At 61.8% G+C, this 16,779-nt stretch overlaps 3 protein-coding genes across 11 annotated transcripts; 2 read left to right on the forward strand and 1 right to left on the reverse strand.

Moving 5' to 3' along the window:
* The first annotated feature begins 213 nt into the window (after positions 1-213).
* On the forward strand, positions 214-10,147 carry ZNF335 (zinc finger protein 335). Of its 9 annotated transcripts, none has more exons than XM_053958190.1 (28): positions 214-382; positions 852-1,083; positions 1,429-1,702; positions 2,076-2,153; positions 2,384-2,713; positions 2,857-2,988; positions 3,071-3,229; positions 3,343-3,601; positions 3,686-3,863; positions 3,944-4,056; positions 4,240-4,258; positions 4,465-4,581; positions 4,664-4,740; positions 4,820-4,980; positions 5,105-5,334; positions 5,410-5,518; positions 5,601-5,695; positions 5,820-6,103; positions 6,210-6,351; positions 6,422-6,811; positions 6,899-7,041; positions 7,386-7,519; positions 7,961-8,064; positions 8,189-8,266; positions 8,470-8,553; positions 8,717-8,782; positions 8,954-9,035; positions 9,393-10,147. In XM_053958190.1, exons 2-28 carry the CDS (start codon positions 883-885, stop codon positions 9,509-9,511), a joined length of 4,158 nt encoding a protein of 1,385 aa, XP_053814165.1. In that variant the 5' UTR covers positions 214-382; positions 852-882; the 3' UTR covers positions 9,512-10,147. The 9 variants fall into 9 exon arrangements, with proteins under 9 accessions (XP_053814165.1, XP_053814169.1, XP_053814168.1 ...); XM_053958194.1 differs by having other exon boundaries at positions 9,396-10,147; XM_053958193.1 differs by having other exon boundaries at positions 7,964-8,064.
* Positions 10,148-12,730: 2,583 nt separating this feature from the next.
* On the forward strand, positions 12,731-13,153 carry LOC128796499 (iroquois-class homeodomain protein IRX-2-like). Its single transcript, XM_053958201.1, has one exon. It carries the CDS (start codon positions 12,731-12,733, stop codon positions 13,151-13,153), a length of 423 nt encoding a protein of 140 aa, XP_053814176.1.
* A 553-nt stretch (positions 13,154-13,706) lies between these two features.
* On the reverse strand, positions 13,707-15,474 carry LOC128796498 (E3 ubiquitin-protein ligase RNF182-like). Its single transcript, XM_053958200.1, has 2 exons — positions 15,392-15,474; positions 13,707-14,911 (listed from the first exon to the last, which is right to left on the reverse strand). Exon 2 carries the CDS (start codon positions 14,878-14,880, stop codon positions 14,155-14,157), a length of 726 nt encoding a protein of 241 aa, XP_053814175.1. The 5' UTR covers positions 14,881-14,911; positions 15,392-15,474; the 3' UTR covers positions 13,707-14,154.
* Between the last annotated feature and the right edge of the window lie 1,305 nt (positions 15,475-16,779).

Below are 16,779 nucleotides of genomic sequence, written 5' to 3' on the forward strand. Positions count from 1 at the left end.
CCAAGGTAAGGACCTCGGCAGGGGGAAGGCGCTACCGGGTCGGGCCGGGCGGGAAACGGAGGGAGGGGAGAGAACGGCGCGGCCGCCCCGAGCGCCCGCTCCCGGCCCAGCCCCGCCGCCACTTCCGCCTTCCCGTCACGTGACCAGCGCAACCCGGCGCGACGCCGACGCTCAGGGCCCGGGCGCCGCTTCCTGACGCCATGACGCAGGGCCCCACCACCGCCGACCCTTCCGCGGAGAAAGTAGTCCCCGGCGGGGCGCCGAGGCCTCTCTCCTCCCGCGGGGGGCGGGCGGCCCCGGGAGGCGCCTGAGGCGGCGGCCGGGGCACGGAGTGCATCTCCGCCGCGGCGAGCGCTGCAGGCGGGGCAGGGTCTGGGCGGCGGTAAGTAGTCCCGGCGCGGGGCCAGCGCCGCCATATCGCTGCGCGGCAAGAGGGCGGGGGGGCATGGCGGCCGCCGTGGTGCCGGCTCCGCCGGGGGCGCGGCGGGGCCGCGGCGGACCGGGTGAGGGCGCGGGTTGGCGGGCGGGTGGCCGCGGCGGGAGCCCCTCGCCCCGGCGTGGTGGCGTCTCCCCCGCCCCGGCGGCACCGGGGCCGCCCCGCCGTGTGCGCGCGCGCGGAGGCGGCGGGGGGGACCCCGCGGCAAGATGGCGGCCACACGCCGGGTGGGGCCGCGGGGCATGACGGGACCGGGGGCGCCAGGTGGCGCCGGGACCCCCGTGAGGGTGCTCGGACCGCGGGCAATGGGCCCGCGGCGGCTCCGGGGCCCCGGGCCCGCCCAGCCCGGACCCCCGCGGTGGACGGGGACAGCGGGAAGCGGACGGCGGCCCTGACGGCGGCGGTCCTCCCGCAGGTCGAGCGTAGCGGGCCTCGGCAGGACGGGCATGGAGGAAAATGCGGTGGAGAGCAGCAGCGACGCGAGCTCGCAGGCGGCGCGGGAGGAGCCCACCGAGAGCGGGCTGGGCGTCGGGAGCTCGGTGGCCGCGTCGGCGGACAGCAGCGACGCGGCCGCGGGGCCCGGGCTCCTCTCCCGGGCCGATGACTCCTGCGTGGGGCAGAGCTCCGACAGCAGCGGGGTCTCCTTGGTAGGTGCTGGTGGGAAGGATGGGGTGGCAGGGAGGGCAGCCGCGGTTCTGGCTCGTAGGGGTTTCTGTAGACATTTCTGACAGACTGAGCTTTGCAGCCTTGGCAAGCACTGTTATACCTCTGGTCCAGCATCTGCTTGTCAGTCTGAGAAGCAGAACTCCCCTTGGGAGCAAGAGAAGCCCTGCAGGTCCAGGTTTTTGTCAATACTAAAGGATGTGCTCTGACGTCTTTCCTGGAAGTTTTGCAGTGATACACCGGGTCATTTGCATAAGCTGGCAGCCCCAAGGGCTTGGGCTGGCAAAGGTCTCTCACCTGAGCTCTTCTGGACTCTTTTTATCTGCCAGGAAGAGGTCTCAGAGAGCAGTTCCAGCACAGATGCCATTCCAAGGATTTATCTGCCAGACTCATCCTCTATTGCCCAATCCACCTTGGTCTCCAGTGTGTCCACTGTGAGCCAGTCCATCATGGTGTCAGAGTCCCCACAGGTCCTGGTCCACTCCAGTGTCGTCACCGATGGAGCCATAGTTGTGTCAGACTCCACTGCATCCACTTCCTCAGACCTGGGTTCTGCCATTGACAAAATCATCGAGTCTACAATTGGGCCTGACATCATCCAGAGTGAGTGTGTGCTCCCATGTGGAGATGGCTTGGTGGGCTGGGGAGGGAGCCACTACACCAGACCTCAGGAGGTGGGGGAAGTATGGACATGGAATCATTAAGGCTGGAAAAAACCTCTAAGATCTTTGAGTCCAACTGGTCAGCAGGGTTTTCTCTTCTTGCCTCGCTGCAGTGACTCAAGGGTTTGGTGAAGAGCTCATGTTGCTGGACAGCCTTCCTTCTGTCCAGCTGCTCCCAGGGCAGGCTCCACCCCAGAGCCAGACCCTCCTCCCACCTTCCAGCTTCTCTCTGAGCTGGGAGAGCCCCAGGGAGGCCCAATGAGTCTCCAGCCCCTGGATCTGGCAGTCACCACTGTGCTCTCCTCTCCTGCCAGGCTGCATCGCTGTGACCAGTGCAGAGGATGGAAGGGCAGAGACCACGCAGTACCTCATTCTGCAAGGCCCTGATGATGGTGAGGGAGCTCCCTGGGCTGTCCATGGTGGCCATCTCTGCCTCTGAGCCTTGTGCCACTGGAGCACGGCCTGCAGTGGGTGTCCCAGCTGTATCAGCCACAGTGCTGTACCACAGTCCTGTTGGGAGCCTGTTCCTGAGCTTGTGTTCAGCCCTGTGCCCCTTGTGTGGGTGCAGCCTTGGATGCAGGTGAGGGTCTACTCCTTGGCTGAGAGGGTTTTGGTGTTCCAGGTGCTCCCATGGTGTCCCAGATGGCCACTTCTGCTCTAGCCAATAGCTTGGCAATAGAGGCTGTTGGTGACGGACCTACCTCCACGTGCCTTGACCAGCCCGGCCCATCAGAGCCTTCCAGGCAGTTGGAAGTGCTGGAGCTGCCTGCACAGCCAGACCGAGCCCAAGAGGCAGATGGTGGGGAGGAGCTGGACCAGCCAGACTTGGAGACCCTGGAAGAGATGATGGAAGTGGTGGTGGTGCAACAGTTCAAGTGTAAGATGTGTCAGTACAAGAGTGTCTCTAAGAAAACACTGATTAACCACATGAAAGAGCGTCACTTCCAGCCAGGTGTGTGCCAAGGGCTCGGGGAAATTCTTCTCACTGCAGACAGGCTCTGCTCTCTCCTGGGAAGAAACAAGAGAGGAGCTGCAGCATAAGGGTTTGCTCTGGCGCAGTCTGGTAAAGAGCTTTTGCCCTGTTCTCTGTGGCAGTGGGTTCAGCTCTGGCTCTGAAGAAAGGACGACCACGAAAGGTGGGAGCTGCTCCAAAGACTGAGGATGAGGAGGCCCCAGAAGAAGAAGATGATGATATTATGGATGCTGGTGCTATTGATGATCCTGAAGGTAGGACTCGCCCTCCCCACATCTTAGATAGCTTAGTCTTTTCCCATCATCTTTTCTGATGTTTTGGGGCACTTGCCTGCAGAGGACAGTGACTACAACCCAGCTGAGGACGAGCCCCGGGGGCGACTGCCCAAGTATGGCTGCACTGTCGCCACGTCCAGCGAGGAGAGGCCACGTCGACGCCCAGGGAGACCCCGCAAGCTGCTTCGTCTGGAGAATGTGTCTCAGAACATGCCGGAAGGTGAGGGAGCTGGGAGGCAGCCGCCCTGTTCAGGGGTGAAGCAGGGAGTGGTGCGCAAGCTCCTGGAGCCGAAGCGAGAAGGTCATGGAGCTGTGCTGTGTTCTGTGGAGCAGGAGGGGAGGTGGAGCCCTTGGTGACGTCCCAAAGCACACCAAGCCAGGAGCTGCAGAACTCTGAAGCAGCCAGTTCCTCCAGCCTGGAGAACGGGACCGGCGAGAACCTGGCAGAGCCCGGTATCAGCCAGTCCGACTCTGAGAACAAGGACCCTTCCTCCAACACCGGTGCTGAGGATGCAGACGTCATCCCCCGGCGGCGCGGGCGGCCCTCCCGCCGTTTCCTGGGCAAGAAATACCGCAAGTACATGGGGCGCAGGTGAGGGGTGTGCTGGGCCCTGTGCCCAGGGCTGGTCCAGCCCGTTTGCCACTGGAGCTCTGAGCCCTGCTCCTGTTTCTGCAGGTACTACTACAAGTCCCCCAAGCCTCTGATGCGGCCCTACCTGTGTCGGATCTGTGGCTCACGGTTCCTCACACACGATGACCTGCGCTTCCACATCAACTCACACGAGGCCAATGACCCGCAGCTCTTCAAGTGTCTTCAGTGCAGCTACCGCTCCCGGCGCTGGTCCTCCCTCAAGGTGAGCTTCATCTGCCCTGCCTCAAACACACAGGCTACCTTGCAGCCCCAGGTCTCATGGCCCTGGTGTGCCTCTTACAGGAGCACATGTTCAACCACGTGGGCAGCAAGCCCTACAAGTGCGAGGAGTGCAATTACACCAGTGTGTACAAGAAGGATGTCATTCGGCACTCTACAGTGCACAGCCGGGACAGGTGAGGGCAGCACAGTCCTGGGGACTGAACTGCACTGACACTGTACTTCCTGTCCTGGAAGGGTGGCCATGGCTGCCCCATCCCCTGACCCTTTCCAAAATGGAGAGTTTTGGTGTCTGGGTATAAGGAAGCTTGAGTTTGGGGTGTGGCTGACACAATGGGCTTTTCTTACTTCTTTTTCAGGAAGAAGAGAGCTGATCCGGTGAGTTTGAATACTCTGTTGACTTGAATCTCAGCACTGTTATATGGGAAGAGTCACATCTGGGTCTTCACACAATCTCAGTGCCTCGTTGGGGGCATTGTTTCTGGATCTCTTGAGGGAAGGCAACCCAGGTCCTCCAGGGGGGAGTGGGTAAAGAAACTGGTGAGCTCATCCAGGTAATCTCATCTTTATTGCTCTCCATCCAGCCACCAAAGCTGAACTCCTTCCCATGCCCTGTCTGCAACCGTGTCTACCCCATGCAGAAGAGGCTTACGCAGCACATGAAGACACACAGTACAGAGAAACCACACATGTGTGACAAGGTGAGGGGGGGACAGCCTGGGGAGGGGCTGGCAGTGGGTGAGGAAGGGCAGGGGTGAGCACTGCTTCACTTTGTTTCACCAGTGCGGGAAGTCCTTTAAGAAGCGTTACACTTTCAAGATGCACCTGCTGACGCACATCCAGGCCATTGCCAACCGCAGGTAGGAGCCCGGTGTGCCTGGGCAGAGCCTGTGTCCTGCTCCCTCTCAGCAGGTGTGACAGGTAGCTTTGTCCTGGCAGGTTCAAGTGTGAGTTCTGTGACTATGTCTGCGAGGACAAGAAGGTCCTGCTGAACCACCAGCTGTCACACATGAACGACAAGCCCTACAAGTGCAGCGTCTGCAAGTATTCCACCTTCCGGGAGGATTTCCTGGTCTCGCACATGGCAGTCAAGCACACAGGTGAGAGAACCTGTTTGACCAATGCCCTGCACCCCCCCTTCTCCCAGAGACAGTCAGAGTCTGCCTGCTCTCCCTCCCATCCCCTGGGGACCTCCTGCCTGACTCCCCCTCCCGGGCCCTGCAGGAGGGAAGCCATTTGCTTGCGAGTTCTGCCACTTCACCACCAAGCACAAGAAGAACCTGCGCCTGCACGTGCAATGCCGCCACGCCGACTCCTTCGAGGAGTGGGCACAGAGGCACCCCGAGGAGCCGCCCTGCCGCCGCCGCCCCTTCTTCACCCTGCAGCAGATCGAGGAGCTGAAGCAGCAGCACAGCCAGGTGCAGGCACCGGCTGAGCCAGAGGCCAGCCCACCGGTGAGTGCCATGCCTAGTCCCAGCTCCTCCTGGTGCTCGCTGCCCACTGTGTTGTCAGCGCTCTCTTTCACGCAGGCACCTCTTGGCCCCATCACTTGCCATACGGTCCAGGCTGTTGCAGGTGCAGAGCCCTCTGTTCTCTCACAGGGTTCCCTGGAAGGGGCCACCATCATCTATGAACAAGGTAAGTGAGCACTCGGGAATGGGGTGGGATGAGGAAGGAGGTAGGTGAGCTCCTGCCTGACCCTTCCTGTCTGACCCCCTAGATGTGTCTGGATCAGCAGAGCTGGCCACACAAACGGCCCTGGATCTTCTGCTGAACATGAGCACCCAGCGGGAGCTGACCACCAGCTCGCTGCAGGTAGGCAAAGTCAAGGGGAGCCAGGCCTGCTGGGGGCTGGCACAAGGAGGCTTCCCAGCCCTGTTCTGCTGCAGGGGTGTCTTGCAGAACCTTGCCCCCTTGGCTGAGCTGCTGTATTGTACAGGTGGCAGTGGTGAAGCCAGATGATCCAGGAGAAACACCAGGCCCCTGTGAGCTACAGGCACAGGAGGAGGAGGAGGCAAAAGTGGACTCTAAAGAGCAGCAGCAAAAGTTGGTGATGCTGCACATGGCAGAGCCTGGGCAGACACTTGTGCAGGAGGCTTATGGGGAAGCAAGCCTGAGTGGCTCGGAGCTGCAGCAGATCACCATCCCCTTCAGTGGAACAGCAGAGTACAGCATCATTGCACCCATCAGCGAGGAGATCCAGGCTCCTGCCACGCTGTACAGGTCAGCTATGTGGGAGGAGTGGGGAGGCACTTCTGTCCTCTAGTTGGGAAGCTTTAGTGGCGAGGAGGAGGAGGAGGCAGATCGTTCCTGACCGGGTGCTCTCCAGCAGTGAGGAGGAGAGTCCTGTGGAGACCTCCCACACAGTTGTGGTGAGCGGAGCTGTGATGACAGAGGAGGCACTGAAGGACCATAGCAATCACTACATCATGTCATCCGGTGTCCCAGGGAGCCAGTTCCAGTCCATGGAGGTAAGGATCTGAGCCTTCTCCCCGTCCCGAGCAGCAGTGGGAGCAGATGTGACTGGTGTTTCTCTCGCAGCCCCTCAGCGGGGATGCTGCCTTTTCCTCGCCTGCGGAGGGCCAAGAGGCAGAGCCCGCCGGCATCAAGTGGCCCGTGGTGCAGTGTGTCACCAGTCTGTTCCAGAAGGACTCGTCTTTATCCCCAGCGTCCGAGGGGCAGGAAGTATCATCCCCAAAGATCAAGTGGCCTGCACTCCAAGGCATGGCCAAGAAGCTCACATGCAAGGTTTCCACAGCCAAGAAGCTCTCATGCAAGATTTCCACGGCCAAAAAGTTTTCATGCAAGATTTGCACAGCCATGTTCACAGGGAGAGCGGAGATGGAGAGTCACAAGAGAGCCCACATTGGGCCCAGCACTTTCAAGTGTCCCGACTGTCCCTTCACTGCCACACTCTGGCCAGAGGTCCGGGTAAGTTTCCTGCTGCAGAGCAGCTCTGGGAACAAGGGGTTTGGAGAAATGGGGGTTTCTGACCCAGCACTTGTCCTTCTGCCCCAGAGCCACATGGTTCAACATGCCAACCTCCGGCCACACAAGTGCCCCCACTGCAGCTTTGCCTCCAAGAACAAGAAGGACCTGCGCAGGCACATGCTGACCCACACCAATGAGAAGCCCTTTGCCTGCCAGGTCTGTGGGCAGAGGTGAGTGGTGGAGCTGAGCTGATCCTGCTTTGAGGGATCCCATAGAGCTCTACAAGGTTCAAGAGGAGATAGAATATTGGCAGAGCTGTCTGCCCCAAACCTTCCCCAGGATCAGCCCATTAGAGGGACAGTGCCCTTGGGAATGGTTTCTGCTGCAGGTAGACCCGACTTTGTCTCCAAGGAATCCCTGCATAGGAGGGTTCAGTCCCTGGACACTGATGGGAACATGCTGGGAGAGGGGACAGGCCATGTTGTAGGATGTGCTTATGGGGCCCATGTCCTGCAGAGAGCACAGGATCCTGTGCTGCCTGTGGCACACTCCACCTCACTCTGCCTCTCCATAGGTTCAATCGTAATGGGCACCTCAAGTTCCACACACAGCGTTTGCACAGCTCAGAGGGCAAAAGGCCAGGGCCAGCTGCTGCCCAGCAGACCATCATCCTGAACAGCAACGAGGACACCCTGGCCACCCTACACAGTAAGACATGTCCCCGGGACCAGGGCTGAACTGTGGGTGTCCTACATCTGGATCCCCATGCTTTCACCCAGCTTGTGGGTCAGCTGGGGCTGAAGGGCCAGGAGGACTCTCCTGCACTTAGGATTGCTGATGGAGACAGAGACCAAGGGGCTGGGCACAGGCAACTGTGCAGAATGAGGGGGCCTGTGTTCTCTCCAGGCAGGTCCTGGTAGATCAGTACATGTGGGAGCAGCTCACACTGGAAGCAGAGTTGAGGTTCTGATATGGAGGGTGTGTTCTGCCCCTAGTTGTTTAGCTCTGACTTTGTGTGAGCAGAGCTCAGAGATTGCCTCGTGCTTTTCACTGGGGCAGATGTCAGGCAGTGGCCACTGGGGAGCAAGGCCATTGGTAGCCCTGGCAGTGTCCCCAGCAGCATCCCCACCACCCCTCTCCGTGTTTCAGCAGCTCTGCAGGCTGGCCAGGCCGTGCTGGCTCCCGAGCGGCTGCAGCAGGCTCTGGGGCAGGAGCACATCCTTGTTGCACAGGAGCAGAGCGTCACCAGCCAGGTGAGTTGGGTCCCTTGGCCTCAGCTCATGTCCTGTGTGGCCACTCCTCACAGTGGGGGCCTCCTGGGGGGCTGTGGTCAGGCCCAGCCCCCCTAACCACACCGGGAACTTGCTGACGTTGCAGGAGGAGGCAGCCTACATCCAGGAGATCACGACTGCTGACGGACAGACAGTACAGCACTTAGTGACTGCTGACAACCAGGTGAGGGGACATGGCCCACGGATGGGAGACTGCCCAGTGGGAAGAGCTGGCAGCAGTGGGGGAGAGCATATGGGGAGCTCCATATGGAGAGCTGAAGGAACTGGGGTGGTAGAAACAGACACAGGAGACAGACCGGGTCCAGCTGTTGTGATGGAGGAGGGTAGTGGTGACCTTTTTCTGGGTCTGAATTCCCATGTTTGCAGGTTCAGTACATTATTGCCCAGGAAGGTGTCCCGCACTTGCTTCCCCAAGAGTATGTTGTTGTCCCAGAGGGACATCACATCCAGGTGAGCTTCAGACTATCTGCTCCCATCACATGGTGGGTGGGGTTCATGGGATATCGTGTGAGGCTGGGCCCCCTTCTGCTCCCTCCTGCTTACTCTGGGTCACAGCATTGTTGGAGACCTGAACGCCCACAGATGCTACCACAGTCTCACTGTTTGTCCCCAGGTACAGGATGGTCAGATCACCCACATCCAGTATGAGCAGGGTGGCCAGTTCCTCCCGGAGTCGCAGGTAAGGAGCCAGGCATGGTGGCAGGAGCTGGAGGGTGGATCTGAGCCTGCAGTTGGAGAGGGATATGTGAAATAGAGGGAGCTGATGGGCTGGTGCCTGAGTGCAGCAACCATGGCTGGAGCAGCTCCAGGAGGAACCCTCCCCTCAGGCATTCCCTGTTTTCCCCTGTAGATCCAGTACATGCCCGTGTCACCAGAGCAGCAGCTCGTCACCCAGGCACAGCTGGAGGCAGCAGCACACTCGGCTGTCTCAGGTAGTAGCACGGCCCTGTGCCAGAAGGGCCAGTCCTCCTAGGTTTGGGGGTGCCAGTCCTGTTGTTGGGGTTGGCAGCAAGTTGTGCACCAGTCCTTGGTGGGAGGGCTGGGAAGATCAGGCTTGATCACTGTTTTGCTGCCAGCCATGATGTCCGAGGGCAGATATTTGCTGGTCCCTGCCTATCATTTGTGGAACAGGGTTAAGCAGAGCTGGGCTCCCTGCTGGAGCCCCACACGGGCAGGGTGACCTTTTGTCCCTTCGCTGGGGACAAGTGAGGAACATGGAGGGGAGCCCTGAGTAGGCAGTGGCTCTCCTGCGCTCGGTTGGAGGCAGCACTGACCCCCCTCCCCTGCAGCAGTGGCGGATGCGGCGATGGCCCAGGCACAGGGCGTCTTCACCGCCGAGGCAGCAGCCGAGCAGATCCAGCAGCTGCAGCCGGGCATCCACTACGATGTCATCACGCTGTCGGACTAGCACCGGGCCGGGGCCGCACCGTGCTGGGCAGGCAGCCACACTGGCAGCAGCTGCTCCAGCCAGCAGTTGCCTTATTGTGCCAGGGCTGTGAGGGACACACCTGAACCGTGGTGGCACAGACACAACCAGGGACACGCTACCACTCGGCCCTGTGCCCTGGGGGTCCTGCACCTCCCCCCAGAGACTGCTCAGCAGCCACAGGGGCAGCCCTTGTGTGGACGGTCTCTTTGCCTGTTGCACTTGGTGGTCTGAAATCCCTTTTCCTGAACGGTCTACGTGGGCAGCCGTGGATCAGCGTCTGCCCAGCACATGAGGATCCTGGGGAAGCCGTAAGGCTGGGCACAACTGTGTGGTGCAGTGTCGGAGATGAGGTGTGTGCAGCTACAGCCACTGCTCCCCGCAGCCATGGGGCCAGTGGTCCTGGTGTGCCAGCAGCCGGCCCTCCTGTGGTATCTCCAGCCTGCGGGCAGGCAGCAGCAGGGCTCTGGACTGGAGGAACCCAAGGAGAAGGAGGCAGAAGATGCTCTATTTTTCTTCTGAAGAGAAATGGACTCATGCTGGTGGTTGTTGGAGGGGTTCAGCTGTGACAGTCTCAAGCTTTGACTATGCTTATGAATAAAAAGGGATGGAGACCTGTGTGTGTGCCTGTCTGGGGGTCCAGGGGACAGGGATGTGACAGCCCAGCACTGTGCTGGGCCGGTCGCTGCTGGCAGATGCCCTGGGCTATCAGCTGCCTCCTGCCCGAGTGACCTTGACTCCTGAGAAGCGAGCCAGGCAGCTGGGACAGCGGTGGGCTTGGGGCTGGAGTCATGAAATTAATCGAGTGGTAAACAGCCTAAATCCCGTGTAACTCTGTCCCGAGCCACACACCACCCTCCTGAGCGGCTTGTCTGGGCCTATTTACATGCGATTATAACAGCTAATCGCAGAGTTAGTTCTCTACTCCTGCATTAAACTGATTATCCAGAGGGGAAAAAGGCCGGGAACCCCCTGGCTCGGTGAGAGCCTCTGAAGCCTGATCCCCACGGGGGCGGGGTGATCTCTGCTGGGCTCTCCCTGCCCTCGTGCAGGGTACTGCGATGGCACCGGGGCCGCTGTGGGACGGCCCACCCTGACCACCAGGGCAGTGAGCTGTGGCTGGCCCCACACCTCCCCTGAGGCGGCCGCGGCTGATGTGGCTCTCCCAGCTGTGGCTCTGTCCTGGCCGTAGCTCTGTCCCGCTGCCTTCACACCAGCCTTGCCTGCGCGCGGTAGTGCCGGCGTGTGGCTGTGCCTGCCGGGCTGCGGCTCGGTCGGGTCCAGCTGTGTCCGCCTGCTGTGCCGGCGGCTGGCCGCGGCCCTCCCTCTCCAGCTGTGCTGTGCAGGGTCAGGGTGCTGCGCGCAATCCGCAGGCGCTTTCCTAGATTACAGCCCCATTATCTAATCAAGCAGATCCACGGTGCTGATTAGGGCTGGAGGAGTCCCGTGGGGACAAGGTTATGGGGCCACTGTGGGGCCATGGCCAGGGCTGGTCCCATCCAGCAGCACCAGTGTCCTGGCTGGCTTGAGGCTTCCACACCTGTGGCTGCCCAGAGCACACCATCAGCCTACTGCGGGATGGATTGGACCAGAGCTCTGGCTGCTGTAAATTGGGAGCTCCAGGTGCTGCTCAGGCTCTGGCCGTGGGGTAGTACAGGGGCATAGGACCTCTGGGTGCTGGCACCTCAGCCCTGGGACCTTCTGCTGTAACCAGGGCCTGCAGGGATCCAGGGATGTGGCCGGGCTCATTAGCACCGGTGACCTTCGCCTTCCTGTCCTGGCCAGCGCTAAGCGGGTTTGTTACATATTTAATATCCTGAGAGCGTTATTAGTCGGTATTTAATGACGGATACAACCTGTGGGATAATCCCAGTCTTAGCGGGGAGGCGTGGTGGCAGGAGCAGGTGGCTCAGGGGGTCGCAGGCTCTCGGGGCCCCTCACACAGCTGCCCACCACTGCCCTGCCCACCCACCACCCCTGCTGCGCCAACCACAGGAACCCCCCAGTGCCTTGCAGGGGTCCCCACTGTCCATAGGGCTGCAGGACCCTTCCCCTTCGTCACTCTGCTGGCTGTGAATCCAGCGGCAGGCATGGCAGTGCTGGGGCTTGGGTGAGGACCTGGCCAAGCCAGAGGACGAGCAGGATGGGGCAGCATGGGTTGCTGTCCTCCCACCAGGCTATAGTTCTCCACCAGCCCCTGGCCCTCCAACCCACCCTTCCACAGCACAGGGGCTCTGCCACCCACAGCCCCAAGTCAGGGCTGGGGTCAGGGATGGGACACAGCTCAGCACTGCAGTCAAGCCCCAGCTGGGCTGTGTGCTTATGGCTGTGGGTGTCCGTGGGGCTCAGGGTGGGCCCCATGTGCCAGCTCTGTGGTGCCACTGTACCCCAATCCCTGGGAGCTTTGTAGGTTGTGCTGAGTTTGGGGACTGGGAGGGACCAGGGCTCTGGCTGGTGGCAGGCAGGCAAGGACGGTCCCTGCAAGTCCCTGCCCAACAGTAGCTGGGGAAGGGGGGGTATCAGGTGCCCCAGATCCTGCTGCTGCTCTCGTGGGTGCTAATACCCCCTAATCAGCTGTCAGTCACTGCGGACCCCAGAAGCTATAAAAGACCCAGGAGCAGCTCCCCGGCTCCTTTCCTGCAGTATGGCAGCACCTCGGGGAGAGAGGAGCCCAGGACAAGCCCAGGGGGGCTGCGGGGGGCCTTGGGGTACCCTGCGGGGGCCGCCCCAAGCCCTACTGCCCTACTCCTGCCCCTGTCCCATTTTGGCCGGGTACAGCCTCCTGCCACCCCCTCTCAGCCTCGTGACGCCCCTGGTAAGTGCCGCGCTGCAGCTCCGGGGGAGGAACGGGGTGCGGGGCTTTCCTGGGAGCAGGATGGGACTGTGTGGGGTGGTTGGAATCAGGGCTGGGGACCTGCTGTCCCGAGGCCCCTGCCCCTCCCCGGCATTCTCCTGCCCACACACACATACCCTCCTGCACTTGGCACTCTGGGTGCGCATGAGAGAGGATGCAACGGGCAGGATACAGCTCTGCCCTCTCCCACACACAAAGGGCCGAGCCCTGACATCCCACAGCCCCTCTCCTCTGGCCATCTTGCTCCCCTGTACCACCCTGACACCCCTCTGCCCCTCCAGGTCTCAGCACCCTATGAGGTGCCGCTGGGGCTGCCCACAGAGCCGGGGCGGGCGAAGGTGACGGCGATGCGAGAGAGCACCGGGGCACTGAAGGCTTGGCTGGCACGACACCCCAGGAACCCCTATCCCAGCAAGGGGGAGAAGGTGATGCTGGCTGTGGTCAGCCGAATGAGCCTCACCCAGGTCTCCACCTGGTTTGCCAATGCCCGCCGGCGCCTCAAGAAGGAGAAAAAGGCGAGCTGGGCCACACACAGCGCCTCAGATGGCGAGGACAGCGAGGGCGAGGGGGTCCCATCGGGTGCCGTCCCCATTCCCAGTTCCAGCCCCGTGCAGGATGGGTGCAGGGACAGCCCCGAGGTGAGGACAGGCCCTGGGGAGGACAAGCAGTCCCAGAAACCCAAGATCTGGAGTGTGGCAGAGATGCTGGAATCTCCCCCCAGCAAGAACGGGTGTCCCCCGGGGGTGCCAGTGGTGCTGGAGCAGGTATAGGGCTGGGACAGTCATGTCCTGTCCCCAGGGGCATGACAGGAGAGACAGCCATGGGACCCAGCAGCTGCCTCGCCAAGGAGAGTGGGCAATGTGGGTGGGGAGGGACACAACACAGAAATAAATGTGACTCTGTCTTGGGTCTCCTGGTGTTGCCTGTGTGCGGTGGGGATTCTGGTGGGGATGGTGGTAGGGATGCAGTGGTGCCAGCAGACATGGGAGGGTAACTTCACTGCCAGTGCTGCAGAGAGCAGCCCCTGTGGAGCAGGGCAGGTCCAAGGCAGATTAAAATTAGACTTTGCCCTTCTTGATAAAAGTAATAAAATGGTTAGCAGTATTAAATTAATCCTTACAAAACAAAACCCAAGGAGGTTAAATAAAGCCCGGAGGCTCTGCAAAAAAACCCCACAATGACTACAAAATAGCTGCAAAGACATCTTTACACACCAAATAAACTCCTCCACTCCTCCCCTCTGGGACACAATGTCAGCGAACACGAGACTCACACATGAGAAAGAAACACAGATGCGATGGGAGCAGCCCCGCGAGGAGCGTGGGCGCCACAGACAGAACTATTTACACTATGGACACGGAGCCGTGCTGGGGCCAGTCCGGCCGCAGGAGCCCCCGGGCTCTGCCCGTCCCTCTCCTGCCGGGGCCCCTCCGGCCGCGGCGCTCAGCGCCCAGCACTCGCGCTCCCTCAGCCGGGATTAGTGTCCTCCTGGCTGCTGCTCTTTGTCTTCTGTGGAGGAGGAGGAGGACGAGCTGAGGTGCGGCCCAAATGCTTATAGGCTGCAACGAGCTCCTGCAGCCACTCCAGCCAGTGTGAGCACCCACATGGAAAAGACAGTGCTGCTCTGCACGGGAAGGCACCAGGCACTGAGCTTCTCCCCATGGTCCAGGCAGAGCATGCTGTGGGTCAGAGGACATGTGTACCTCAAGGGACAATGCCCCAAGGAACCCAAATCCTGACTGGCTCAGGCACATGGGTTGGTTCTGCAGGGTCAGGAGTGGGGGAACCCAAAGACCTCCAGGCACAGGCACTGGCAGAGGCTGTAGACAATGCAGAGAAGAAGGGTGGAGGGCACAAGACTGACCAGGATGATGCCCAGGCTGTGGTGCTCGATGAGCAGGAGGTAGATGCCGAAAGGCAGGGAGCTGAAGTAGAGGAGGCAGAGAACACCCAGAATGAAGCGGGGGATGGCTTGCCACCCCCAGGAGCGCCACTTCTGCCCAGGGCCGTGGCAGGGCAGAGCACCCAGGCTCGTGGGGCGGTACAGCCGCACCACCTCCAGCCTGCCCAGGCTCTCTGGTGGGGCTACGTCCTCTGGCACCTCCAGGATGGTGACAACCAGGCAGTCGGGGCTGGATGTGGGCTCCAGCACGCTGGGGCAAAGGAGTACCTCAGGAGATAGGGGTGGACCCCGTTTCTTGGCCCGTTCACGGCCTGTCAGCAGTGCCAGCGCCTCACCGTCATCCTGCAGCTGCTGCACGTCCCCGCCCGGCACTGGGCTGTGCTGGCGGCAGAAGGGGCAACGGAGCTGGGGGGTTGAATTGTCCCCCGGGGGAACAATCCTGCGCAGGCAGCGGGCACAGAGGCGATGGCCGCAGCGGAGCAGCTTGGGCCTGCGGGCACGGGCGTCGAAGCGGCTGTAGCAGATGTGGCACTCCAGCTCGGGGGACGAGGGTGCCACCGGCGGGGACACCAGTTTGCTCTCTGGCTGGGCCATGCTCCTGGTGGGCTGCTGGGGGCTGCCCGGGCTGCAGGGAGGGGGCACCGCTGTCAGCCAGGGCTGAGGGCAGGCCCCGGGCCCGCTGCCTCCCACGCGTGGGGTCCCAGCACCGCTGCATCCCGTGGTCATTGTCCCGGTCAGACCCGGCGGCTCGGTGGGAGAGCGGGGCAGTGAGAGCAGAATGGTGGCGACAGTCCCCTCCCCGGCCTCGACTCCAACCCCCGCCCGGTGCCACCGGCGCTGGGACTCGCCGTCATCCCGGGCCCTGCTTTGCAGGGAAAAAAAATCGCTTCCAGGGGCCGGCACCAGCGGAAGGGCAGCTCCCGGACACATCTTCGGCCCTCACGGTGCGTGCGGGTTCCCTGGGGCCCCAGGACGACTCCGAACACCGGCTCTGCCGGCGGTGGGAACCCCCCCCCCCCACCCCGCTCCCCGCTCCCCGGGCGAGCAGCTCTCGGTCCGTACTCCCCGCCCCCGCTCCCGGTCCGCACCGCATCCTCTCCCGTACCTGCGCTCCGCGCCGCAGCTCCCGGCGGGGACACGGCGGCGGGTCGGTCCCCGCCGCCGGCGGGCTCGGTGGCACGGGTGGGCTCCGCGGCGGCGGGCGAGGGCCCGGCAGCCCCATGGGGGGAGGCGCGGGGCGCTGCCCGCCGCGCTGCGGGGGCGAGCACGGCGCAGGGGCCGCCGGCAGCGCCGCGGCGTTGGCCCGGTAACGGGGAGCGGGGAACGGAGGGGGAGCTCGGACGGGCCGTGCTGGAGCCCTGCGGAGCCCCCTCCTGCAGAAGCGGGCCCCGCCGGCTGCTGAGGGGTAGGCGCAGGGGTCGATGCAGGGGGCGGTGCGGGGTTTGGTGCGGGATCGGTGCGGTTCCCGGTACTCCAGGGTTCCCCGCTCACGGTCAGCCCTGAGGATGCTCCTTCCCGGCGTGGGGCCTGCGGTAGCGGCGCTTGGGGTTCACCATCCCCGGGCAGTCGAGTCGGGGGCACTCGGGGGACACAGCACTTGACAGGTCCAGGCTGGGTTCAAGCCCCCTGCTCATCCTACACTGCAGGTCGTGTTTCTCAAGCCCAGTCATATCCACCCCCAGCCGCTTACAAGCGCCTTATAAGGCGTTTCCAGCAGCCCCGGGGGGGAAAAGCACTCAGGGATCTCCTCCTTCCCTCCAGACAGGAGAGTGGCAGCACTGCCCACCGCAGGGACAATGGTAGTGAGGGCCTTTTCATTCAAATCGTCCAGGTTTAGTACAGCCTGATGGACCTTTTATGTGAGGGCTCCAGCTCCTGGTGTGCCTCATTCCCCCAGTCCTGCCTGTAGCACCCACTGCTCCCAACTCTCCCACAAGCTGCCCCTCACACCACAGCCCCCCACAAATTGATCTAGTCCTGGTTATCTGCCCTTGAAATGCCCCCAGTGTCAACCTGATGTGCCCCATCAACCATCTCTTGCTGTCAGGATAAAGGAGACTTGAAAAGCAGCCCACACCACCAGGCTTCTGGCCACTGATGTCACTTACACGGCCCCTGTGAGACCACAGCCACTGGATACTTAACTGGGTAACTGTCCCTCACCTGAGGGAGCAGGCAAAGGGCTCAGTGTGCACTGACTGACCAAGGGTGGGGTTAGGGACACTCCCAGCATCAGCACATCTCTGCTCACCTGTGCCTCAGGAGCAGGTGGTCTTGGGTCAAAAACAATGATTAAAGGGGGAAAAAAGGCTTTATTAACTGCCACATTCACAACTGACATTCCCAATTGCCCTGACTTAAAGGACATCAATGATCTCCTTGCCACCATCAAAAGCATCTCTGGAGAGCTTTGAAGTGTCTGGGAGTGGCCAGGATCTGGTGCTGGGCAATTCCTGCCCAATTCAGGGTGGCAATAGCACCAGCAGTGCTGTG

The sequence above is a fragment of the Vidua chalybeata genome, chromosome 17 (genome assembly GCF_026979565.1).
Source record: "Vidua chalybeata isolate OUT-0048 chromosome 17, bVidCha1 merged haplotype, whole genome shotgun sequence".
Taxonomy (NCBI): domain Eukaryota; kingdom Metazoa; phylum Chordata; class Aves; order Passeriformes; family Viduidae; genus Vidua; species Vidua chalybeata.

Excerpts from the sequence above, each read along its gene's own strand:
- LOC128796498 (XM_053958200.1), bottom strand. The coding sequence starts at position 14,880 with ATGGCCCAGCCAGAGAGCAAACTGGTGTCCCCGCCGGTGGCACCCTCG.
- LOC128796499 (XM_053958201.1), top strand. The coding sequence starts at position 12,731 with ATGCGAGAGAGCACCGGGGCACTGAAGGCTTGGCTGGCACGACACCCC.
- ZNF335 (XM_053958190.1), top strand. The coding sequence starts at position 883 with ATGGAGGAAAATGCGGTGGAGAGCAGCAGCGACGCGAGCTCGCAGGCG. Across the intron at positions 5,696-5,819 it reads TGACCACCAGCTCGCTGCAG|GTGGCAGTGGTGAAGCCAGA; the intron begins GTAGGCAAAGTC and ends TGTATTGTACAG. Across the intron at positions 6,812-6,898 it reads CACTCTGGCCAGAGGTCCGG|AGCCACATGGTTCAACATGC; the intron begins GTAAGTTTCCTG and ends CTTCTGCCCCAG.